A 20,895-nucleotide genomic window follows, 5' to 3' on the forward strand; every position below is an offset into this window, starting at 1 on the left:
CTATCTACACGTGACGAGCTCGATAAGGCTCTTGGGAAGCTCGCAGATCAAGCAACTCGGTGCGAGTTGCTCACATCAAATTGAAGTATCGAGGACGACTGCTACAGATGGACAGGATGGCTGGGTGGACAAGCTTGCCTCTTCTCTGGTCTTTATCATCAGCTCCGTTCCTTCCCCTAACGCAACTATTAATTCACTGTCATCTAGTAAAGAAGATTCTTGCTGAGATCAACGGCGGTGCAAGTATCTCTCGCTCCTGCGGACTGGAAGGACTTTGATCTGGCTGGGTTCGCCTGAGGATACGTTCCAGCGTTGAGTACATCCCTTTGATCCACATCGAGTCAGGATCTGGGCAAGCATAAATCGAATCACCAACTTTAATTCATGAATTGCTTAAGTTTGCAGCAAAGCACAGGTACTCGTACATCCTCTCGTGACGAAATTCCGATGAGGGATTAACCAATCAAATTGTGACAACTAGGAGAAGGAAAAGGTAAGGTAGCGTAACGTTCTTTGCAATGAAAGGACACTTTCACTTCTATAGCAAGTGTTACCAAGAACAAGGAAGAGACTATAGCCAGGTAGACGATGTGTCTCTGATAGCTACAGGCTTCCGGAGACAACTCGATACTAGGAACGCATGTGTTCCTGCTTGACAGATCCTCATCTACTGAGGATTTCAATGAACGCTGGCTATGACAAAACGTCTTTAGTACCTGTGATGTAACCCTGAGTCATCCTACCCACTACACATCTTCTATTGAAGATATCTGGGTGCTACTTCCTCCCGCTGCGGTAATGAAAAGCATAGCAAAAGGGATAGCAGAGGCAGCAGAGGCAACAAACAAGTGTATGCAATCCGTCTTTCTTTGCGTAGTTATATTGAGTCGGCGCAGGTCGATTTTTGACAGGAGAATCCTCCAACCTTGTGTACAGGCCTTACGACCCTAGTGAAGGTTGGACTTCTTCTTGTCAGATCTTCGTTTCGCGTGGCGCACATTGTTTCACCTTTCGGCTGCAGAAGGAGGCCAAGCAATATTCATTGTGTCTTAGCCTCTCGCCTTCGAAAATCAAGTGATTCATCGACGCCACTTTTCGTCGCTATCACGGATATTTTTATTCATCAAAAGCTGAGATGTACACACCATTCTCCGAGAGTCACTTACGCCCCTTTCTGTTAATGCAAAGCCCTTCGACTACAAGGCGCAGTGGCTGTCAATGATGATATGTCACACCCATGCCTTCTGATCGTGGCAAGACACGTATAAAGGCACGAGGATAGTCGGTTATTCCTCTTTTGTGCGCATCCCACTACTTGATCTTGCAGTCCTGGTTAATCTTCACACCCAAATCCAACTTTTCAAATGCGTTAACCAAAGTTACGAGAGACGGTGCTACTTTGGCACTTTGTGTTCACTGAGCACCTCACGTGGTCATCAGTGGCAATCTGACCTTCTCACGGCTACTGCGGCAAGCCCATCAGACTAGTGATTTGATGTCGGTGGAACTCGAGCGGGCGCGGGCAAGTTTAAGGGCCAGTCGATCTGCAGGCGGCCGCTGCTGCGGAGGACCGCTGGTACTCGAATCTATATAAAGACAGGAGGCGATAAATCGAGAAGACCCTATTGGTGGACTTTAGATGTTACTGAACACCGCTAAACTTTCTCCGTCTTGGCGGACAAGCCACCCGGCTCGTTGCCCTTGCCTAGAAAGATTCGTTGTGATAAGCACTGCCCACGTTTTACAAAATGCCTGGTAGTCTACCACTTGTAAAGGTAACGGGGGCGAAAGCGGTGGCAGTGAGCACACATATCTCTTACAGATGGTATCATCCCGAGCAATGCTCTGGTTTCATCTATCTTGCTTTGTTTCCTCGATTGTCACCCACATTACCTCATCTACAATCGTCTTCCAGAGATTCTTTCGTTGGCCGGCAATCGTTTAAACCATTATTACCGCACACAAATAGTTATTACGATCCACTACCAAAACCCTCATTATGTTCACTCCCACAAGCAGGCAATGGTTAAGCGTTCTTCGCCTTACGCCGATAATACTCGGTTCGATCCTGCTCTTCGCCTGTACCGACTTAGGTTTGGCCATCGCCTACGCCAAACAGCTCTTCAACGCTCCGCTGGATGAAAGTAAGTGGGACTATACTAGAGACAGGCGGTGGTCCACTGCGTGAGTAATCCTCTAGTGATCTTTTAAGGTTCATACTGTATACTTTGGCTGTTGTACACTCCTTTATGTTGCAAAGATGTGTCTTTCTATCTCTTCCTCCATACTGCTAACCTCCCTGCTACTCTCGGCTGACGATTCAAACAGCTGGTTTCTCCTCTACTCCGGATTCTTCCCATTCCTCAGCGTTACTCACATCACCGTCGATGCCGCGCTCTTCTTCTTTGCGCAGCTTAACCCTATCTGCACTCTCACATTTTCGATTCTGCTGTCCCTCGGCTGGATCATTCAACTTTCCTTCTGGTGTCATTGCGACTATGGCCCAGACTCTAACACATGCTACCAATTCTATATCATGGGAGACCAGCACTCCGATATGAATAGTAGCCTGAGTGGGGTCTCCGGAGGAATCACGGGTGCGAAGGTGATTTTTGGAATGATTGTGCTTGTTCTGTAAATTTCATACCTACAAATCTTGTCTTTCCGACATTGACCATGACTAGGTATATTGCGTATCTGACACTCGCCGCGACCGCAGTGGAAAACATGAGAAGAACGGGTCATGTTAGGATAGATGACCAAGAGGAGCAAGGGCTAGAGGATGGCTATTCGATAGAGAACAGACATTTAGCCTCTCATTCGGTCGAGCACCTCAGGAGTCTAGGCAGTCTCTTGAGAGGAGGCACGGGCGTGTGAAATCAGTTCGGTTCTGCCCCGACATCACACCTTTTCTTAGTCCTGGGGTATGCTTGGGTACATTTGATCCTTAGAGTCAATCACTAGTACATTTTATGTGCCCTCTCCTTACTGAGGAGAATGATGGCGGTTTACTGTATTGTGGGTTGTTGATGAAGAATTTAATACACCTCTTTTGCATTTTGCAGAGACTTTCCGAATCTTCAACACCAGCGCGGTCTTTTACTTCCTCAGAAGTAGGTCGAAGAGTCTTTCAACACCACCACCAAATCGGCATACCTGCGAGAAACCCTGGGTATCGCTGTCATCATCATCATGGTACCCTACATCTAAAGATCAATTGTCAGCCATCAGCATCTTAGTCCAAAGGCTGAGTGACTCTACGGCTGTAACTATTTATGTGCGGAGAAAAATACATTTCGTGTCGCGGAATGAGCTATCTTTCACTTGGAAATGGTACGATAAGAGGGGTAATGACTTCAAGTTGCAGACTCGTTGTATCCAAAGTGATGTCCACGCAACTTTGCCCGTTCCTCTTGTCCATAGACCAATGGGACGTCCAATTCCCCCTGCCTACCTCCATCACGGAATGATATTTCTGCAATAAGTTGCGAAGGTCGAGTGCCAGACATTTAGGACGTGAAATCACACTTCCGGCAAACGAGCCGCCGGAACATCCCTTCAGTAGGCTGTCTGGACCCTGGGTCACAATGTCAATTTGGAATCTGAATTTCAATGCTAGACTTGCCTGGAAGATGTACGTCCAAAAGATGGCGGATTTATAATCATACAGGTTAGTCGCCTGCAAGCGCGTAAAGACGACAGTGATACTGCACAGCTGCCACACAGTACTAGAGGTGTTTCGAACGAGTTACGAGTCCAGGGAGTTCAAGGTTTCCTTGTTCGTATCAGGTAGATCTATAGTTCTTCATCATTCCCCGAAACACCAGTCCCAGCTAGTGCCGCACGAATTCGGTCTTCAACACATGTTTGAGAAAGAGATCCGCACTTTGTGCCTTTTCTTCAGTACAGCTTCGAAGGGCGTTACGACCTGTTTCTCGTCTCATTCTCCCCCCGCGCGTGCACTACAGATCGATATTCAAAGGAGGCCCGCCACTAGGATTAGCAAGTGGGCCCGCAGGAGAGTCGGTAATGATGATATCTGAAGGGTCCAGCACAATATTTCCCACGGTGCCTCAAGAAATCTCAGAACTTCGAGGATATTCGCAACTTCGAGGATCTTCGCGTGTCCATGGCAGACTTCAAATCCTCCACTTTCATATGAATTGGTACGGCCAGAGTGAGGTGCTCAAGCACTCTGAATACTATAGCGAGTGGAATGCATAGCTTCATTTTGAACCTGGTGGAGATTTTAAATAGAGGTAATCACAATTCTACGAAGCGGTACCCTGACTGGAGAGCATAATTTGAGAATAAACGGAATCGAAATGTCGCTAACCTTGACTTCGGTGAAGGAAAGCACGTGTACGCATATCAGGAGCAGGAATTTCATCAAGTTTTTGCATTTTCAAAGCCATTGAGCGCATCTTGCACCCCAAAAACATCCCCTTTGTCAAAAAAATCTACCAGAATCCCTTTTGGAGCCCTATCATGTTGCTGTTGACACAACCTGACTTGAGCATTAATACTTTCACCGCTGGTTGCAGAATTTGTCTTCCGAGCATCTCGCCTGTCGGGTATGTCCATACCCAACATTTCGGTGTCCAGGAAATGGTTGACGATATACATGAGATGGTGAGACTGAGCAGGGTCATTGACAACGCCACCAGGTCGATCAATGATGCATTGAGGAAAGGATGGATCGGTCATGTCGAAAGGCGTCTCCCAGAAATACAAGAACTCGGGGAGGATATAAGGCACAGTGTCCAGCGCCCCATAGTCGAGGAACGCAACAAGCCTGGTACCATTTCCGATTAACTCTCCGAGAGTCGGCCATGAATCTAGAATAGAAGGGTCATGGCTCGGTCCTGGAACGTACGCGTACGGCTGGATGCCGCTTGCAGTGAAGACTTTGTCAAAGTCGTTGATCGGGACGTTGTCACCATTGGTGAGTAACAATGTGACCACCTCTTTCGGATGCGTGTCCAACCATCCTTTAACCACTTCGAGGTATGACTCTACACTCCCTGCGTCTTTGAGAAAGCAAGAAGTATGGCAGAGACTGAGTGTTCCAACAACGTTTCGGTGGGTCTGCGCCTGCAAAAACCGGACGCCTGCGTCCAATTGAGCCGTGACATCGACATCCTGATCGTCCGTTGGTAGAATACCCACGAATGCGGAGTCATGAGTCGCTATTTGGGTAATGTTTGAGTATCTGCGATCGCAAAGCTCCACGTGGCCATTGCAGCCGACCTGAGCTTGTGTGTGGAGGTGGACTAGCATTGGTGTTATCTCTTCCATGAAGTTGATGATTGCTATGGCCAGGATAGTGGTGCATGCTAGGCAAAGGATGGTATAGTTGAAGATAACTCTGAGGCGCACCTCGGTGTTGCGGATACGCATTTCGCTAGTTTAGCCAAGCTAGGAAGAATGTGATTGTGATATTTTCTGCTGAAAAGATTGGTGGGTTTCACAATGCTCTTATGTTCGTGTGCCATTGTTGTTCAGTGATGAATGGCGTCGATTGAAAAAAGAACTATGGTGTTGTCTTACTCTATAATGGCTTTCGCTCAGGTACAATACGGACTTGGTAGCTTTTTTCTCCTGTCATTGTTGAGATACACAAGGCTTTTGGTCGTGCAACAATGCGACTAAGCTTTGTTTCAGGCTTCAACACAATGATACTTTCTGATTGCTTTGTGTATAGCTCATCATCATGCAATTGTATCTTTAAATATGTTTTCTTCATCCCCTTTGTAAAAGCATCAGATCAAAGCACTTTTCAGTCGAGAAGCAGTGAAATCCAAGTGAACTTTCAACAGACGCCTTTAAGATGGCAGAGACTTTCCTGGCTCAGCTCCCCACGATCCAGAAAAAGGATTGGCCAGAAGACACAACCTGCATGATATGCAAGGAAGAATACGGTACGGCAGCTTTCGGGAATAGTCCTGGAGAGGCAGCAGTGCTTCTACCCTGCGGCCATTTCTGCGGTTTCGACTGTCTCTCCTCTTGGCTATCGACTAACCTGAATAGGAACTCTTGCCCATACTGTCGGCGCGAACTCTTCGCCTTCACTACCCGAGTTGAAGCTGATGTTTTGCTTCTTCAAGGTCATCCTCGCCAAATGTCCGAAGACTTTAATGTTCTTAATTCACTCATGAGCTGGAGCTGGGCAAGAGAGTCTCGAGAAGTCCTCGAAAGATGGCTAGAATGGCTCGACAGCTGGGCATTCGCACTTCATCACGTGGATCAAGCGAGAATAGAGCACGCAAGGGTAGCTCGGGGCGAGCTACTCACTCGTATTGGGTGGTCGGAAGTTCCTCGAACGGATTACCGTGGAGCCGTTCTGTGGTCGGAAACAGCATCAACTACGGATTTTCTGCCGTTGGCTCGTGCGATTCAGACTCTAAGGTTCAGAGCACTCTGGCTTTACTTGCATTTTCAGATCAGGAACAATGCAGACTCGATTGAAGAGCATATTCTGGACGCCCCTACTCGGACTCTCTCCACAGAAAAGGAGGAATGGCTGTTTGAACAGCTGATGAACGAGGGGGCGTTTGGAGGTGTACTTGAGGAAATGACAGGTGAACAGGAGAAGTGGCAGGTACTCCGTTCGCAAGGTTACAGCTGGGATACTTCTGATAGACTGTGGACCCCATGTCCGTCAGGAATGGCTTGGACATGAGTGAGACGAGAATTTACATTTGGAAGATGAGGGGGTAATGGGGTAGTTGCGACGGGCTGAAGACGAAATCTGTCATTCAAGTGTCTGGTCTAATTGAGAGCAGGTAACCTTATTTTCCTTTTTACTAATGACTAGTTTTCACCATTCCATTTACTTTTGGATTTTCATTGCCACTGACATGCGTCAGCCTTCAGGACTGAAGCAGGTACATCACTGCTGGCCTATGTTCAGAATCTCTTGAATGACACTGTCGTACTCAAGTAGGACTTGTTCGGAAATTTGAGAAGAGAGTGTTTCTCAAGAGAGACATGAGTGCCAAATACAACGATTCCGACATTGATCACTGAAAACACGTCCCCAATAGATGTCAGACCCAAGCAGTTATCTCTTCGTTTGCTTCATTTCGCAACACCTTGTCTAGAGCCTTGATATTTGCAACTTTCGGTCTGGTACCCAAGAGTTTCACTCGCCCAGCCAGTCTCTTGAGAAAACGATTGTCTTCTAAAACTGGCTTCGGGCGATATTTGCATGCGCTAGCCGACTCTCGCCTCTGATCTTTGTTTGCGATCCATGAGGTACCATCGTATGCAGCTGAGTTACAGTAGCCAACATCATCCGCGCGATAGAAGCTTTCCGAGTCGAAGGCTCGATTGTCAATAGCACTATTGATATAAGTTGGGTTGCATGTAAGTCATCGTACGCAAAGCTCTGTAGTGTCTACGCTATTGTCACCGGGTTTTCTAGAAAATTGTTAGATTCATATGCAATATCGGAGGGCATAAGACGGTAGAGTTATAGTGAAAGAACGTACTCCACGCCGATATTGGTGTCGATCTTTACACGCTGCTTGCCATGCATGTCCTTCTTTAGCTATGTGAACCTGCTGGCAATGCTGTTGTATTCAGTCATTTCTACGTCCGTAAAATTTATCAGGAAGATCGCTGTCCTCACCAGGGACCTGTGTGCACCGTCTACCCTTTCCGATTAGCGCTTGAAAGAGCAGCGCCGCTAAATCAGCCCCAACGCTTTTCAGCTTATATATATTTATAATCGGAGCCCCGGCTGTAGCAATGACTATGGGAGGTACTAGGCCGAGCTCATTGATCTAACAAGTCTCCGATGTTGGAAAGGAACTTTGTTGTATAAATATGCCGCATTACCATGAGGCTAATGCATACTGCGACGGAAAACATTCTAACATCGACCATTGGCATCACCAGCACGCGTTTAACAGTGCAATACACCTCCTCGTCTTCGAACATCAGATTGTGCTGTACTAAAAAGGTTGTGATGGCCAGTCATAGCGGCCTTGGGCAAGCCCTTTGCATCACCACCGCAGAGGCGGACTGCGTCTGTTGTCTTCGATGTTTTGGGGCTGTGACTCGTCCCCAATCCTGGTTGACATAACTTAACAGCATTCCCAGGAATGAAAGCTTTCAAATTTTGCTCGGCTGGGCACATTGAGAATGAGAACATATTCTTTGGTAGCAGCAAGGCCTGTTTCAACCATGTGAGATTTTATAATGACAACTTTTGTATCAGAAGTGAACAGGTGATGCGCCGTCTCGAAAGAGGGATTGATTCCGGCGCAGATGCCTTGAGCGCCAACAATGCCCAAGAAGAGCATACTCGTAGTATCCAGAAGTGAGTAACCTCGCTTAATAGCGCCGGGAGATTTGACCAATCAAACTACGATTTTCGCGGTGAACTAAGTAGTTTGATTGGTCAACTCTCCCGGCGCTATTAAGCGAGGTTACTCACTTCTGGATACTACGAGTAAAGTACTGTATATCGTTGAAGGCGTGTAGGCAAACAACGTATCTATGGCCAGTTCGAACCCTTTATTCTCCCATGCCCGCCACAAGCTCTCGAGTTATAATACGCGCTTGGTGAGCTGATATCGTTTCTTCGGGCTTTGCAGCATCTATCTCTTCAAAATCAGCCAGCCCTGGCGTGATCGGTGTTGGAAGACCCTGATGCCAGGAAGAGGGAATGTAAGGGTACTTACTGGCTGTCTTGATACCATGGTATCTTGTTAAGCATTCATGACATGAGATCGTTCTTAGGAGCTGTAGTCGCTTGTTGGGCCAGGAACAGCATGGTTATCCGAGTGATACCATAAAGAATTCAAAGACTCCGCCCGCTATCTCATGCAACAACGGACACAAGGGGTGTTGTATAACTTCAGCGGCCCAGACTTTTACAATCATCGAAGACCTGGCAGATGTGCTGCAGGCCGAAAGATCCGGCTTTCAATGGCGTCCAGACTTGCACGGTTTGATCAATTATGACATTGATCTAGACTGTGCGTCCTCAAGGACAGATGTTTGTGGCGTTGATTGGGTGGGCGGGTGAGAAGACTGCAAATCTCCCTGCGGAGGACCTGTGCTGCGTAGTCCTGCGGGACAATAATGCAGCCTGTTTTGGATTCCTTATCGGCGTAGTCAGATGGGGGATGCGATGGCGGGACTCTGACTTGAGGGCTAGGACTTGGATTTGCTGTCTCTGGTGCGCACTTCACATCGCGACAGTCCAGCCTGCTAGGTTTCAAGGACATCTCAGTTGCCGGTCGGGTCACGGTTGCCTGAACGCGCGGATTTTCTGCTGATTTGGACCGTTGATATCTTGTAGCAAGTAACAACTGATCGAGATTGTTGGGCCTGATGAAGCATCAAGTAGATAACCCAATGGAAGTCTCGAGTGTGGCCTGCAAGTAAGTCGTGTCTGGAAGGCAAACACAACAGTAATGATATTTCAGTTCATGAATTATGGAGTAGGGCACAGCGCATTATCTTAAATTGAGACACAGATGTCCATCTTGGTCTTGGAAAGATAATTCGACTAAAACTATCAAACTGTCACCCTTGCTCGTTACGAATAGCGTATCGCCGACAAAGGCCGTCAGTGCTGATAACAATAAAAAATGTAAAGTTGAAAGTTAATGATTGTCAGTCAAGTCCGAGTTGGCGCCTGTGTGTGGAAGCCCTGGATCAATCGTTCATCCCACCGGAACTGTCGTCGATTGGGAATCCTGTGGCTTGCATTAATTGTGTAGACCGCTGATACACAATGCCCATACGAAGAATGCTGTGAGCGCGATAGCCTTCCGTACATCACAGATCCTCACTTAGGTCGGGGATCAGAACCCAAGCACACCAGCAACGCCCTTGCCACCATCCAGGTCATCTGCTTCCTTCCTCAAAACATCTGCCCTGAACTTCCTGAAAGCCGCCTCGATCCTCGCCCTACTTTCCGGATCCCTGGTTATAGTCCGGCTTGCCGAGGCACTGCCAGTGAGCAGGCCGGTTTCACCACCCAAGAAGAGACCTCCGGCACTAAAGAAGAAGTAGGTGGCAATGTCGCCAAGAGTTGTTGGCTTTAGGAGAGGAGTAATGTCCGGAATAGCTTCTACACGTGTCCCCAACAGTAAGCTGGTGCGATAGTTGATGCGAACATTTCTCGAGCAGATCCGTCATGGAAAAGAAGATGAATATCTAGAGCAGGGTGAAAGCTAAGGCGGAGCAGGGAAATAGGCCTACGTACCTTCTCTGCCATCAGCAAACTTCACATGCATAGGCTTTTCCGCCGTACGAAAGGCACTAAACATCTGGGTCCTGCTGCGCCTGATCCGGAAGGCAAGGAAGAGGCCTAGACCCAAGCCGAGGAGCGACCCAACGGTTGCATGTGTTCCCATCTTACTGGCAGCGGTCTTCAGATTATCTCGGTCGGAGTCTTGCAGGTCATGCTTAAAGTGTTCTTCCGCGAGCTTGCTGATGTCCTCGCCCGCGTTCTTGCGCAGAACAGCGAAAGAGTCGGCGGACATTGCGGCAGAGTATCAAAGTGGTACTTTTCCTATTCTAGTATGGAAGTACTCACAGAGTGATACGGTAAAGGTAGGCGGTTGTATGAACAAAGAAATTTGAAGGTTGAAAGCTCTCCAAAATTGTTTGACGTCATTTGACACGAAACTTTACCCGCTAGTACTAGCGCGTTTAAGAGTCGTCATATAAACATACTTCCTGCCCCTCTGATCTGTTTGCGTAGGAAAGCAGATTTATACGAATATACTATTGTATATTGTTATCCAACGACACAGAGGAACGGGACAACTGGTAACTCATGGCTCCAGAGAAAAGGTCGAAAGTGCCTCATCGATTTTAAAACATTTTTCCCGAGACAGAGCGTGTTCTCTGCGCATCTATCCACTACTCGTATTCCCACGCAAGTTCCATCGTACCTGATGCTAAGCAACAACTTCCCGCCTCATCCATAGGTCTCGACAGCTCCAAGACCCTGCACCAAGTGTGATATCCTGGTAGATATCCTGCGAGCTCCTCAGATGACCTCAAAGGACGATGGTGTTGTCTTTGTCGTAAAGCGTATCATTGAATTACTGAAGGAGCAAGATGACGTCCTTATAGACGTATTCTTCGATCTGGTATTCTTCCAGTCTGGGAAGTGTTTGGAGCGTACTAAAAGAACCTTTAACGTATCTGAGAACGACTTCAGCATTCTTGTCATGGTCTCTATCCCTGACCGCTTTCTGGTTCGTAAGCCACGTGGCAATCATAGATTCTGTGAAGTCTGACAGATCGGGGTCGCTACTTTCTTCGAGGGGAAGGACGAATACGCCAAATGATGCCTTAGTCAAGGCCACCCGTAGGGCAAAGATAGACTCGTTCGCACCCCAGTCACCTGGCTGCGTTATCCGTGACACCTGTACACCTATTGATTGCAGCGGTAGAGTGCGTGATACGGAGTTCTTCGACGAGCAGGTCCGGCTGCCAAAATTGGCCTTCCCACTGCTACACAAGAGCCCGCCACAAAGGCTGAGCAGAGGTCAAAGGGTTCTTGCTGATGAGCAACTAGAAATATCTCCTTAGTTTACAAGTCTCAGGTGTCTAAGGAATGAGCACGTCAACATGAGATGCTTATGAACTGACTTTTCACTGCAGTGAATTCGATCTACTATATTGTCCACACACCACTAGTCGCATTTGCGAGCGCGGTAACCTGGTTCCCGAGAGGCTTCTGTCTACAGTGTCGACGATCTTGACAATGCTACGTATTCGGCCTCAGAGATAGACCCAGTTGTCATTGAAAGCCTGTCAAGCTCGCACGTCGTCGTCGAAGACCCGCAATTCTGGATATCGGATGCATCTGTCAATCTGTGCGACAAAATTCCAAGTGGCGCACAGGAGTACTTTCCTCTCCGATTCTGCTTACGAGGCTGCATGATGCAGAATTTACTGGAAAATAGACTCGTTCAACAATCTTACCAATCTGTGGAAGAATGCTGCTGGCGCGACATGGGATGATCTAAGCCTCTACGCTAAATATTGGAATATGTTTGCGTCAAGCAAAGGGACGGATAGGACCAGTCCAACGGGCGACCAAACGGCAGCTTGGGAAGTCGGTAAAGCTACGAAACCTCAGCCACTTTTTGCTATTTCGGTTGCATACAACAAACCGGCCGCCCAGCCAGGCATATACGCCCAAGGTCTCAATGCCACGAGCCCATCGAACCCTACCGATCTGGATGGAGCCCAATTGATCGTGGGGTAGCGTACGACGACATCACTCGAATTGACAACTTAAAAAACAAGCACTGCAACCAGCCAGGAAAGCAGTGTAGATTCAAATCCGAATGGTGTCACAAAATCGATTCTTTCAAGCAAGGGATCTTCCAGTACGACCCTCAATGCACGCAGACCTGTCAATCAAGCACCCAATGTGGCAGCTCTACAGGACTCATGTATTGTTATCTCGAGGACGCAGTCTGCAAACATTTGCCCAACGCCGGCTTGGACCACGTCAAGTGCAATCGTTGGAAGCGCAAGATGACAATCGGAGGGTTTGCGTGCCACGTCGTCTGATACGGACACAGATCGGATCACTGGCTTTTGTGCGCCAGTAATGAGCAAAAACGACCTCAAGTGCCGGAAGTATGACCATAACCTCCCGACGATCGCCGCCAAGCCGTCGCAGAATTTTGGGTTTGGAAATTTCTACTGGACAACCCTGTATCAAACGCGAAGTACAACAAAGAGAGAGTTTAGATCGCCTGTGAGGGTAAGGCTTAAACTGCAGGGAGCAATGCGCAGAGTGAGATGAGCAACATATTAGAGGTATCGTGAAGTGCCTGGAGAAGTCTGAGAAGTGCTGTTGAGTGTCTGTAAAACTCAAAGGAAATGCTTTGAGTGTCTGCAGAAAGACGAGGAGAACGCTGACCTTTATAGCGCTCAGTGCAGACCTTTTGAAGCAACAACGTTGGTCTAGATCAGGTATTGATTTCACGATGATTTGTCGTAGCACTCGTGGCTACTCTTGGCATCCTTCCAGTTGCAGAACTAATAAATTCCCCAACAACAAGACCATGGAGATGCGTCCGTCGAGCGACCTAATGACCTGATCAGGAAGGTCCAAGTCTTCCAAGCAAGTCTCAAGATGCGATGTTGAGGACTAAGAACCCTAATAGCCTCATTCTCTCACCCTGTGTGCTCATACCATGGTCTAGTTCATCAGTTTCTTGTAATACCAAGGCAACGCGAAACTGCATTCTAGTTCTTTCGCCGCTTTGTCTGCTCGTGCTTTTGAGCCTATGTGCACTCACCCCACAGCTGCCACCATTCAAACCCTCAGTCATTAGCGCTTCGACCAGCTCAAGCCCGTTGCTGGCCCTGGAACTAGGGTGGTGCTAATTGCCACTCAACCACTGGAGCTACCGGGAAAAAGTCATCCCTAACTGAAATCATGTGCAGTGCCCACACCGTGTAGCTCCTCCACTGCTTGAATGCTTGTAGATTTAGTTTTCGGCTGAAATTTCAAGCGACAACTCCTGCCAGTCGTCACTTCTACGCTACCTTTTCCAAAACCGCACACACGGTACTAGAACTAGGATAGCGATGCTGCTTTAGATGTCTTGGACAGATAGCTACCTATGAGACCTTGCTTATTTGTATGCTCTAGAGCGGTATTACGCACGCCCGCGTCAGTCTGAACTATTTACGGCGAGGTTAATGCCTGATAAGAAGTTTGTGTATTGGTTCAGATTTTCCGGCGTTGAATGGTACGCGTATTGCAAAGTACAGAGAAAGCGTTTGACCGGGCAGAGGGTCATTGATTTCATTGACTACTATGAAACGAATTCTAGGCCAAATCGAATAGATGACCCCAGCGCGTATCAGCCTCGATGGGAATGATGTTAATTGATGCGATGAAATCTACGTACCCAGTCACAGAGCAGGTTTCTCAGAAAGGAAAAGGTTCCAATTTGAATGTTGCAGTAGCCCGGAATGACTGCTTTGGACCTTTATCCCCTCCATACGAATTCATGCGGTATCACAGAAATCTCATACAAGGCCCTTTTTAGATGAAACGCATACTACATACAATCGCATCACTAGTATTACAAAGCTGTCTCCACGAAGCTGTCTCCACACCGAATACTCAGACAGTAAGGTATTGAATGAGGGAAGTAGAAGTAGAACCCCGCAAGCACCGAATACTTCCGCAAGAACAAAACGATCTCGCAACCCATTCTCTCGTAAAGCCATCACATCAGGACCCCTACATCACCACGTCCTTCCCTCAGAAGAGAAGAACATCTCTAGGCTTGCTCCTCTTCAGCCCCGAATCAATCTCATCCACGACATCATGACCCGTATAGTTAGCCCAAGCGACACAAGTCTGCATGACACTGTTTGGCAAGACCCTCTTCTGCAGGAGCGTCTCCTGCTCGATGGTGTTGATGTACAACCCGGCGCTGACATGCCATGCGATGTGGCAATGGAACGGCCACACGCCTGGGTTGTCTGTATCATACTGCAGCACGAGGTAGCCCGGTGCGCTAGCAGTACCAGGTTGCACGAGTTGCACGTCGCGGCGCTGAGTGTTGTGCTGGTGTGTGATGGTACCGTCCCAGGTGCCGACGCCTTCGGCGAGGACGTTGAAATTGTGGCCATGAAGATGCATGGGGTGGGAGGCCGGGAACGTATTTTGAACGATGATGCGGACGGAGCTGTTAGTGCCGAAGTTGTAGACGTTCCATTCGGGGTCGAGGGGGTAAGAGACGTTGCCTTGGTTGGCGAGGACGAGAATGGGGTGACTTTGGGTGGATGATGTTAGCGAAGGCAGAATTGGAGGTTGATGGGATGGAAGAGACTTACTCGTAGTTGCCGCGGAAAGATTCGCCGTTCATATAGAAGAGAAAGCTTCCGGTTGCGTTGGGGCCGGCGGTGATAACAACATCCTGGGTTGTTGCAGGATTCGAGGTGGCTGGGAAAGGGAAGTATGGAATGGTTTTATTCAGATCATCCTGCAAAGCATCAGCAAAGCTGCAACCTTCCAGGTATGTGGAAAGGAGGGACATACATTGCCGCATTTACTGTCGTCATAAGGTGTCGCCGTCGTAGTGGGTAGAGAAGTGGTATCTGCGGTCTCATAGTAGATAGCGGCTAAAGCGTGGGGCTGGTTAGTAAGGTCACAGGTAGGGCTGAGATCAGATCGCATCCAATAGGCCGAGTTGGGTTCTCCAATACCGTTGACAATGACATCGCTACGTTGGCCAATCCCGAGGGTTACGACATTAGTAGTGTATGGTTGAATTGGCACAAAGTCGTTCGCAAAAACGGTCATACTGTGACCGTCAATGGTGAAGCGTTGGATACCTTCGGCACCGCTGTTGATAAGCCTTAGACGCATCTTTTTTCCGGAATGGAACTTGAACTTGGAGAGACCGGCATTTGGCACACACGATTGACCATCTGTAATGAGGGAGCAATTGTAATTCATCTTGCCATTAATGAGGTTGTTGTCAGATTTTGGAGGGGCGGCTGCAGGTGTCATGACTTGTTCGACAAGCTGCTCATATGAGGCATGATACCAATCGCTGAGTAGTATTGGTCCGACGTCATAATCGTATGCCACTTGCGAAGGACCATGAATAATCATAGCCCCGGCCAGACCACCAGCATATTGAGCGCTGTAGTGAGAGTGATACCACGACGTCCCATACAGATCAGCGAGGAATGAGTAAGTAAAGCATTGTCCAGGAGCAATTGGGCATTGCTGAACGGATGGAACGCCATCGAACCACGGCGTAGTCTTCTGCAAGATGCCATGCCAATGCAAAGCAGTGCCTTCTTCGGGCCCGGTGATATGATTGCACACGTTGACTGTGATGGTGTCTCCCCAATTGGCTTCGATGGTCGGAGCTGGGAATGCTCCATTGACGAGTAGAGCGCTTCTATTTACTCCGTCGGGAGCAATAAAGCCTCGGGCAATGTTGAAGTTGTAAGTGGGCCCCGTTCCTGCAACGAAGTTCAATCATTGCCAGATCGACTGAGGTGATACGGAGCTTACCAGATATTGGGCCCCCAATGTAGGGGTTGGTGTTGTCGACTGTATCTGATCCCCAGGAGATGATACCATTCACTCCAGTAAGAGAAAGACTTGGGGCTGAGAGGGTACCCAATATAGAGGCACCGTTGGTCACGGTTTGGGGAAGCGATGGGACCAATGAGGTTAGGGCAAGGATGCCACTCACCACTGCAGAGGCTGCGGAAGCCATGCTGGAGCGAGGACTGGGTGCTATCACCAAATAGTGGTGGACCTGTGGAGGTGATTCGAGTGGTGTCCTGTGTGATAAAGAGTGTGTAACCCGAAAGACCGTCGACCTCAAAAGACTGATGAGATGCTGTCGAAGCTTGTAACAGGAAATATTCCTCAGTAGGGAAATGTAGAAGAGGGACTGATGGAGTGGTGCTTGAATATGAAAGAGCGTTTTCAAGTGACCGTGAAGGTGTATTTATATCCGTAATGTCAGGTGTCCAAGCCTGTTTTCCTTCGTGTTGGTCTAGCCAACTCTCCGTTACAATTCGCCAGGATTGAACTTTACTCTGACAATTTTGGCCAGAACTTTCTAGGTCACAATGAAAGGCGGCCGAGCTGACCTCGTGTCATCCAGAACGAGCTGAATTTGCGAACTCATGCACCAACAGACGGGATTCATCACATTGACGGAAGCGCGGACAACGTGCCTGTAGGATTCCAGACTCGGGGCCATGAAGCCTCTCATTGCTCAAAGTACCGTTTGGGAAGAATAGCTGTGAACTGACCAGCCTTGTCTAACACAAGAATGATGACAGAGGTTGGGGGCAGTCGTCTGGGATCTCTTCATCGGGTATGGATCCTGCAGCTGAACTAATGCAGGGCTGCATGCATGTGAAATTTTCCATTGCACGTGCTGTGTGGTACAGCCACACCTCGTGCTCACCCGTCTTCAATATCACTATTTTCCTTTGTTGGCTAAGCTCTGTACCCGCTGACCGTCATGTGAACAGTAAGCCTTACCCGTGGTAGCTGCTGCTCGCGTGGCCATCCTGCCAGGTCCTGTGCCTGGTTCACGGTGCTAGCGATTGCGTGGTGAGCTTGTACATGTTACCGAGAAGAACACCAGACAGATCACATATCGCAGACTGCATTGTGGGTAAATGTGTGATGTTTTCTGCGGGCGTAAAGAAACCTTGGTTTCGAACGGTAAGCAAGAAGAAAGAATAGATAATTGATGAGTACGGCAGCCGAGGGAGTCTCATCGGACTTGGACGGCACAGTGCCAACAGTTTGTATGATTTTCTTACAGCGAGCTATCTCTCTGCTTGCCTTCGCGAAAGATGTGGATAGAGAGCAAGCGGATCGGAAAACGTCGTAAAGATGATGTGAGGTACTGCATGAAGAGATCGATGGATTACTAAAAATAGAAATATTCAGTCAGCAGCTCCTTCTGATGGCTGACCCCACCGAAGAGACCTCTAAGTGAGCTTTCTCAAATCGAGTTGACAGCAAGGGCTTCAAGGTCCACCGGGCTTCTAGAGGTCAAAGGGAGACCATGAGCATGACCGGCAGAGCCTACAATTGTTCATTCGGGCTCCCCACAGCAGGATTTCGGATGTTGCATTTGGCGGCACAAGGGGTTGGGGAATGCTCGCGATTTGGGCAGGAGCGAGGCTCTCCATACCTCGGAGCCGGTTCGACGCAGTATTACAGTATGGCCAGATGTGTAGCAAATTGCTCGCCTGAAGACTTGGCAGGTCGTGTACGCGGACATGTGTGGAAGAGAGGTTGAAATATGGCTTTTTTAGGCTAGCTCCTAGAGTGAGATTTTCGGAAAGGAAAGCCAGGGATGCGGTTCCTGATTTTTCGCTTAACTGGCATTATGATCTGCAAATTTTCTTAGTAGTTCAGGACCTTTTTTGGGGGCGTCTGCGCGATCTTTAGGTTGAGTGACTAGAAACGCCGTGTGTCTGAGTCCGTCTATAGGATAATATGATACTTGACGCATAGCCTGTACATCCGTGGCACCTTGCTTTTTTCTTTTCCAAAGAGTTGTGAAACTGTGTGAGAGTTGAAATGTCAGAATGGTAGTTCATTGCGGGATGGCCGTCACTAGGTGCTGAGAAGAATTGTTATCGGTATGGTAATAGCTAGCTTTATGGCCTCTCGGACTTATTCTTGGTCAGTAGTGGACTAGGCTTGAAGCCGCCAAGTCTTTGTGTTAAGACTCGGGTCAACTTTACTGTCCAGTCCAGTGGTAGGAAACATGTGATTCTTTGCAGACTTCAATGAATGTTGTACTCTGTCCTGTGAGTCCAAAAATTTAATAGGCGGTAGATCCTGCCAACTCAGAGCTGAGCCAAATCCGTTCCCGCTTACCAGTTGGTTGGGTCGGCTACGCCGCACACTTACTTCATCGCTCGCCCGCAGCGCCCCATTTCCCCCTGTCCGAGGGGTCCTTGGGGCTCAGAAGTCAAAAAGGCTGAGACCCGCTCGGGGCATTAAGGATAGGCAGATCAGGGACCTTGGACAGCCAATGTCACGATGAGAACGTTAGGAAAATCAGAAGAGCGGTAACGACATCAACGATGGTCCCGTCACCAAAAAAAAAAAGAAACAACACAAAAAACAATCACTCTGCCTTCGACATATCAGGCAGAGAATAATGATTCAATGTCGCAGCTTTGATACAGCAAGGCTGCTGCAGGTACTCTATCTTTGCCGACTGCCGGAAGACGTCGGGCCTATTATTCCCCACAATGTGGCTTGCTTAAGTATGCGGCAATACCTTCATGGGCATCATTTAGCCTATGCGACTTAATGCTTTGGATCAGATGCGTTGCGCGACAAAGACCGAATAACGCCAAGAAGTGTGCAAGAGATTGGGCCGTGCAGACGATGTAACCGTATGTGGGGGAGGTGGGGGAAAGGGGGCGCTAACGATTCTTGCCAAATTCCATCTTTCCAGCAAAAATTAACATTTGGTAAGCGAACATCGACTGGTTATTCGGATGGTGTATCGCTTTACTCGACAGTCTATTGCTTGCAAAAGAGCCGCTTTACGTACCGAAAGCGAGCGAGACAACTCTGCAGAATACTACGCTACTGCAGGAACCTGATGGCTTCGCAAAGTACTACCATTTCCGGACGTAGTACTACTCGCGCGACCCGCCTGTGTACCACTTCGTCGCTGCCGTGAATCCCAATCGTTTGTGGAGACCTGATCGACAACAGGGGGCGTTCCACGTGGCAAGTTTGCTAAGTGTCTGCTCACTTCTTGGCATCTGAAGTTCATGTTCTTGTGATCTTTTACCAGGATAGTATCAACTCTATTCCCCCCAATGTAACATGCCGAGCAGTTAGAGCTGTGTGGAGGAGCTACGGTTTACCACTGTGCCACAAAGAGGCAACCACACAGCCTGATAGACTGCCAGGATTATCATGGCAGTCTCGAGTTTTGTCACATGATATCGAAATCTTTGACACTATTGAACTTTCCAGACGGGCCGTTTTGATAATGAAAAAAACAGCGGGAGAGCGGTGCAGCTCAATCCCTGGAGGCAACTTTCCGAATACAACTCCGTGAGTAGTAGTCACAAAATAGTAGTAACGAGAACACTTTCTGACGGTGCTCAGTCAGACTGTGAGAAGCACTATCGAATGGAACAAAACGGGCCGTCTTGGCAACGGTTCAGCTCGATGTCTAGGATCATGCCTTCGAGAACTCCTCATGAGTAGTAGTCACTGAGAATCAAGCAACGAGAAAGCTCTCTGACATTCCTCGGTCAAGCAACTACAATAGTCTATCACCACCCTTAGTCAAGCTATGAGAAGCGCTATTGAACGCGGTCAGATGCGAGCCATTCCCGTGACTCTCCTCGAGCCTCCGTCCTAAGATGAACGAGGCGCTAGCAAAGCGAGCGCTGGGTAAAGTCTCCTTTGTCCGCCACGGGACCACAACAGCATTGTTTCTCAGCCCCAAGGAGACTGAAGTTTTTGACTCATTCCCTGGGCGCGTAGCGAAGATTTGCGTCGTAGTTTCCTTAGATATCTAGTAAGGACGCGGCCAAATCGTGTGCCCTTCACCTTCACGGCAAGAATCGCGCCGGTGAAGAATTCAGCCGATATTCTCCAACGACACCCCGGAAACGCCTGAAGGGCCTCAGCTTGGCCAGCCAACGCTGGTCTCGCTGCCTCAAACATTACCATCGGCGATCAAGCTCCAAAGAGTGGAGTAGGTAAGAGAGGATCATGATAGAGTGCTTACCGTCGTAAAATGCCCAATTATAGGACTCACAAGCAATGCCCCATGACGGCTCGGTGATCTCGATATAGTCTAACGTCCGGAAACACCCGGACTCCACAAGACCCCACGGACATCACGTGAGATGATCACTTTTTTGCTGCGGCCTGCTAGGGCGCGGTCCCTGCACACAAGGCTGCAGCATTGTCGCGAGAGGGTTTTGGGGGCGACTATTCCTATCGCCGCTAAAAGTTCGTCGATCCGATGTACTCGATGTGCCGAATGCTGACCACCACCGTCCATTCGGATGCCAGCTCGGGGCCAGCTTATATCGTATTCGGTTGTCAAAATTTCTGACACCCCTTAAAGCTGCAGCAAAGGCGTGGAGATGGGTTACCTTTATCGTGTAGATGTGTAGCCCGACGGGCGAGGTCATGCACCCGTAAACATTGTGGTCCTGCGCCCATGTTGCTATGGTCTAGAGCTAGAAACCGAGAGCAGCCGCCGAAAATCTTGACTCTTACTGTTGCTGAGCGTTGGCCTCCACGTGGGCAACCGCTTCCAGCATCCCCAGCTTCTGGCCCGCAAAGTCGAGAAGGTACTTCGTCCCAACCCTTCGCTTACGAGGAACCAGAGG

At 48.7% G+C, this 20,895-nt stretch overlaps 6 protein-coding genes across 6 annotated transcripts; 3 read left to right on the forward strand and 3 right to left on the reverse strand.

The window, feature by feature from the left end:
- Nucleotides 1-1,999: 1,999 nt before the first annotated feature.
- On the forward strand, nucleotides 2,000-2,877 carry HO133_000035 (uncharacterized protein; the record flags this gene model as incomplete). The annotated part of the gene is made up of 3 exons (XM_037290975.1): nucleotides 2,000-2,184; nucleotides 2,329-2,634; nucleotides 2,685-2,877. 3 exons carry the CDS (start codon nucleotides 2,000-2,002, stop codon nucleotides 2,875-2,877), a joined length of 684 nt encoding a protein of 227 aa, XP_037152410.1.
- A 1,512-nt stretch (nucleotides 2,878-4,389) lies between these two features.
- On the reverse strand, nucleotides 4,390-5,400 carry HO133_000036 (uncharacterized protein; the record flags this gene model as incomplete). The annotated part of the gene is made up of 1 exon (XM_037290976.1): nucleotides 4,390-5,400. The coding sequence occupies one exon, from the start codon at nucleotides 5,398-5,400 to the stop codon at nucleotides 4,390-4,392; it is 1,011 nt and encodes a 336-aa protein (XP_037152411.1).
- A 721-nt stretch (nucleotides 5,401-6,121) lies between these two features.
- HO133_000037 (uncharacterized protein) lies at nucleotides 6,122-6,720 on the forward strand (the record flags this gene model as incomplete). The annotated part of the gene is made up of 2 exons (XM_037290977.1): nucleotides 6,122-6,601; nucleotides 6,643-6,720. 2 exons carry the CDS (start codon nucleotides 6,122-6,124, stop codon nucleotides 6,718-6,720), a joined length of 558 nt encoding a protein of 185 aa, XP_037152412.1.
- A 3,101-nt stretch (nucleotides 6,721-9,821) lies between these two features.
- On the reverse strand, nucleotides 9,822-10,505 carry HO133_000038 (uncharacterized protein; the record flags this gene model as incomplete). The annotated part of the gene is made up of 2 exons (XM_037290978.1): nucleotides 9,822-10,090; nucleotides 10,226-10,505. The coding sequence occupies 2 exons, from the start codon at nucleotides 10,503-10,505 to the stop codon at nucleotides 9,822-9,824; spliced, it is 549 nt and encodes a 182-aa protein (XP_037152413.1).
- A 516-nt stretch (nucleotides 10,506-11,021) lies between these two features.
- Nucleotides 11,022-12,247, forward strand: HO133_000039 (uncharacterized protein; the record flags this gene model as incomplete). The annotated part of the gene is made up of 2 exons (XM_037290979.1): nucleotides 11,022-11,232; nucleotides 11,943-12,247. The coding sequence occupies 2 exons, from the start codon at nucleotides 11,022-11,024 to the stop codon at nucleotides 12,245-12,247; spliced, it is 516 nt and encodes a 171-aa protein (XP_037152414.1).
- Nucleotides 12,248-14,272: 2,025 nt separating this feature from the next.
- On the reverse strand, nucleotides 14,273-16,253 carry HO133_000040 (uncharacterized protein; the record flags this gene model as incomplete). The annotated part of the gene is made up of 4 exons (XM_037290980.1): nucleotides 14,273-14,789; nucleotides 14,851-14,999; nucleotides 15,056-15,993; nucleotides 16,046-16,253. 4 exons carry the CDS (start codon nucleotides 16,251-16,253, stop codon nucleotides 14,273-14,275), a joined length of 1,812 nt encoding a protein of 603 aa, XP_037152415.1.
- Between the last annotated feature and the right edge of the window lie 4,642 nt (nucleotides 16,254-20,895).

Source organism: Letharia lupina (genome assembly GCF_014066315.1).
Source record: "Letharia lupina isolate WasteWater1 chromosome Unknown contig_10, whole genome shotgun sequence".
Classification (NCBI taxonomy): domain Eukaryota; kingdom Fungi; phylum Ascomycota; class Lecanoromycetes; order Lecanorales; family Parmeliaceae; genus Letharia; species Letharia lupina.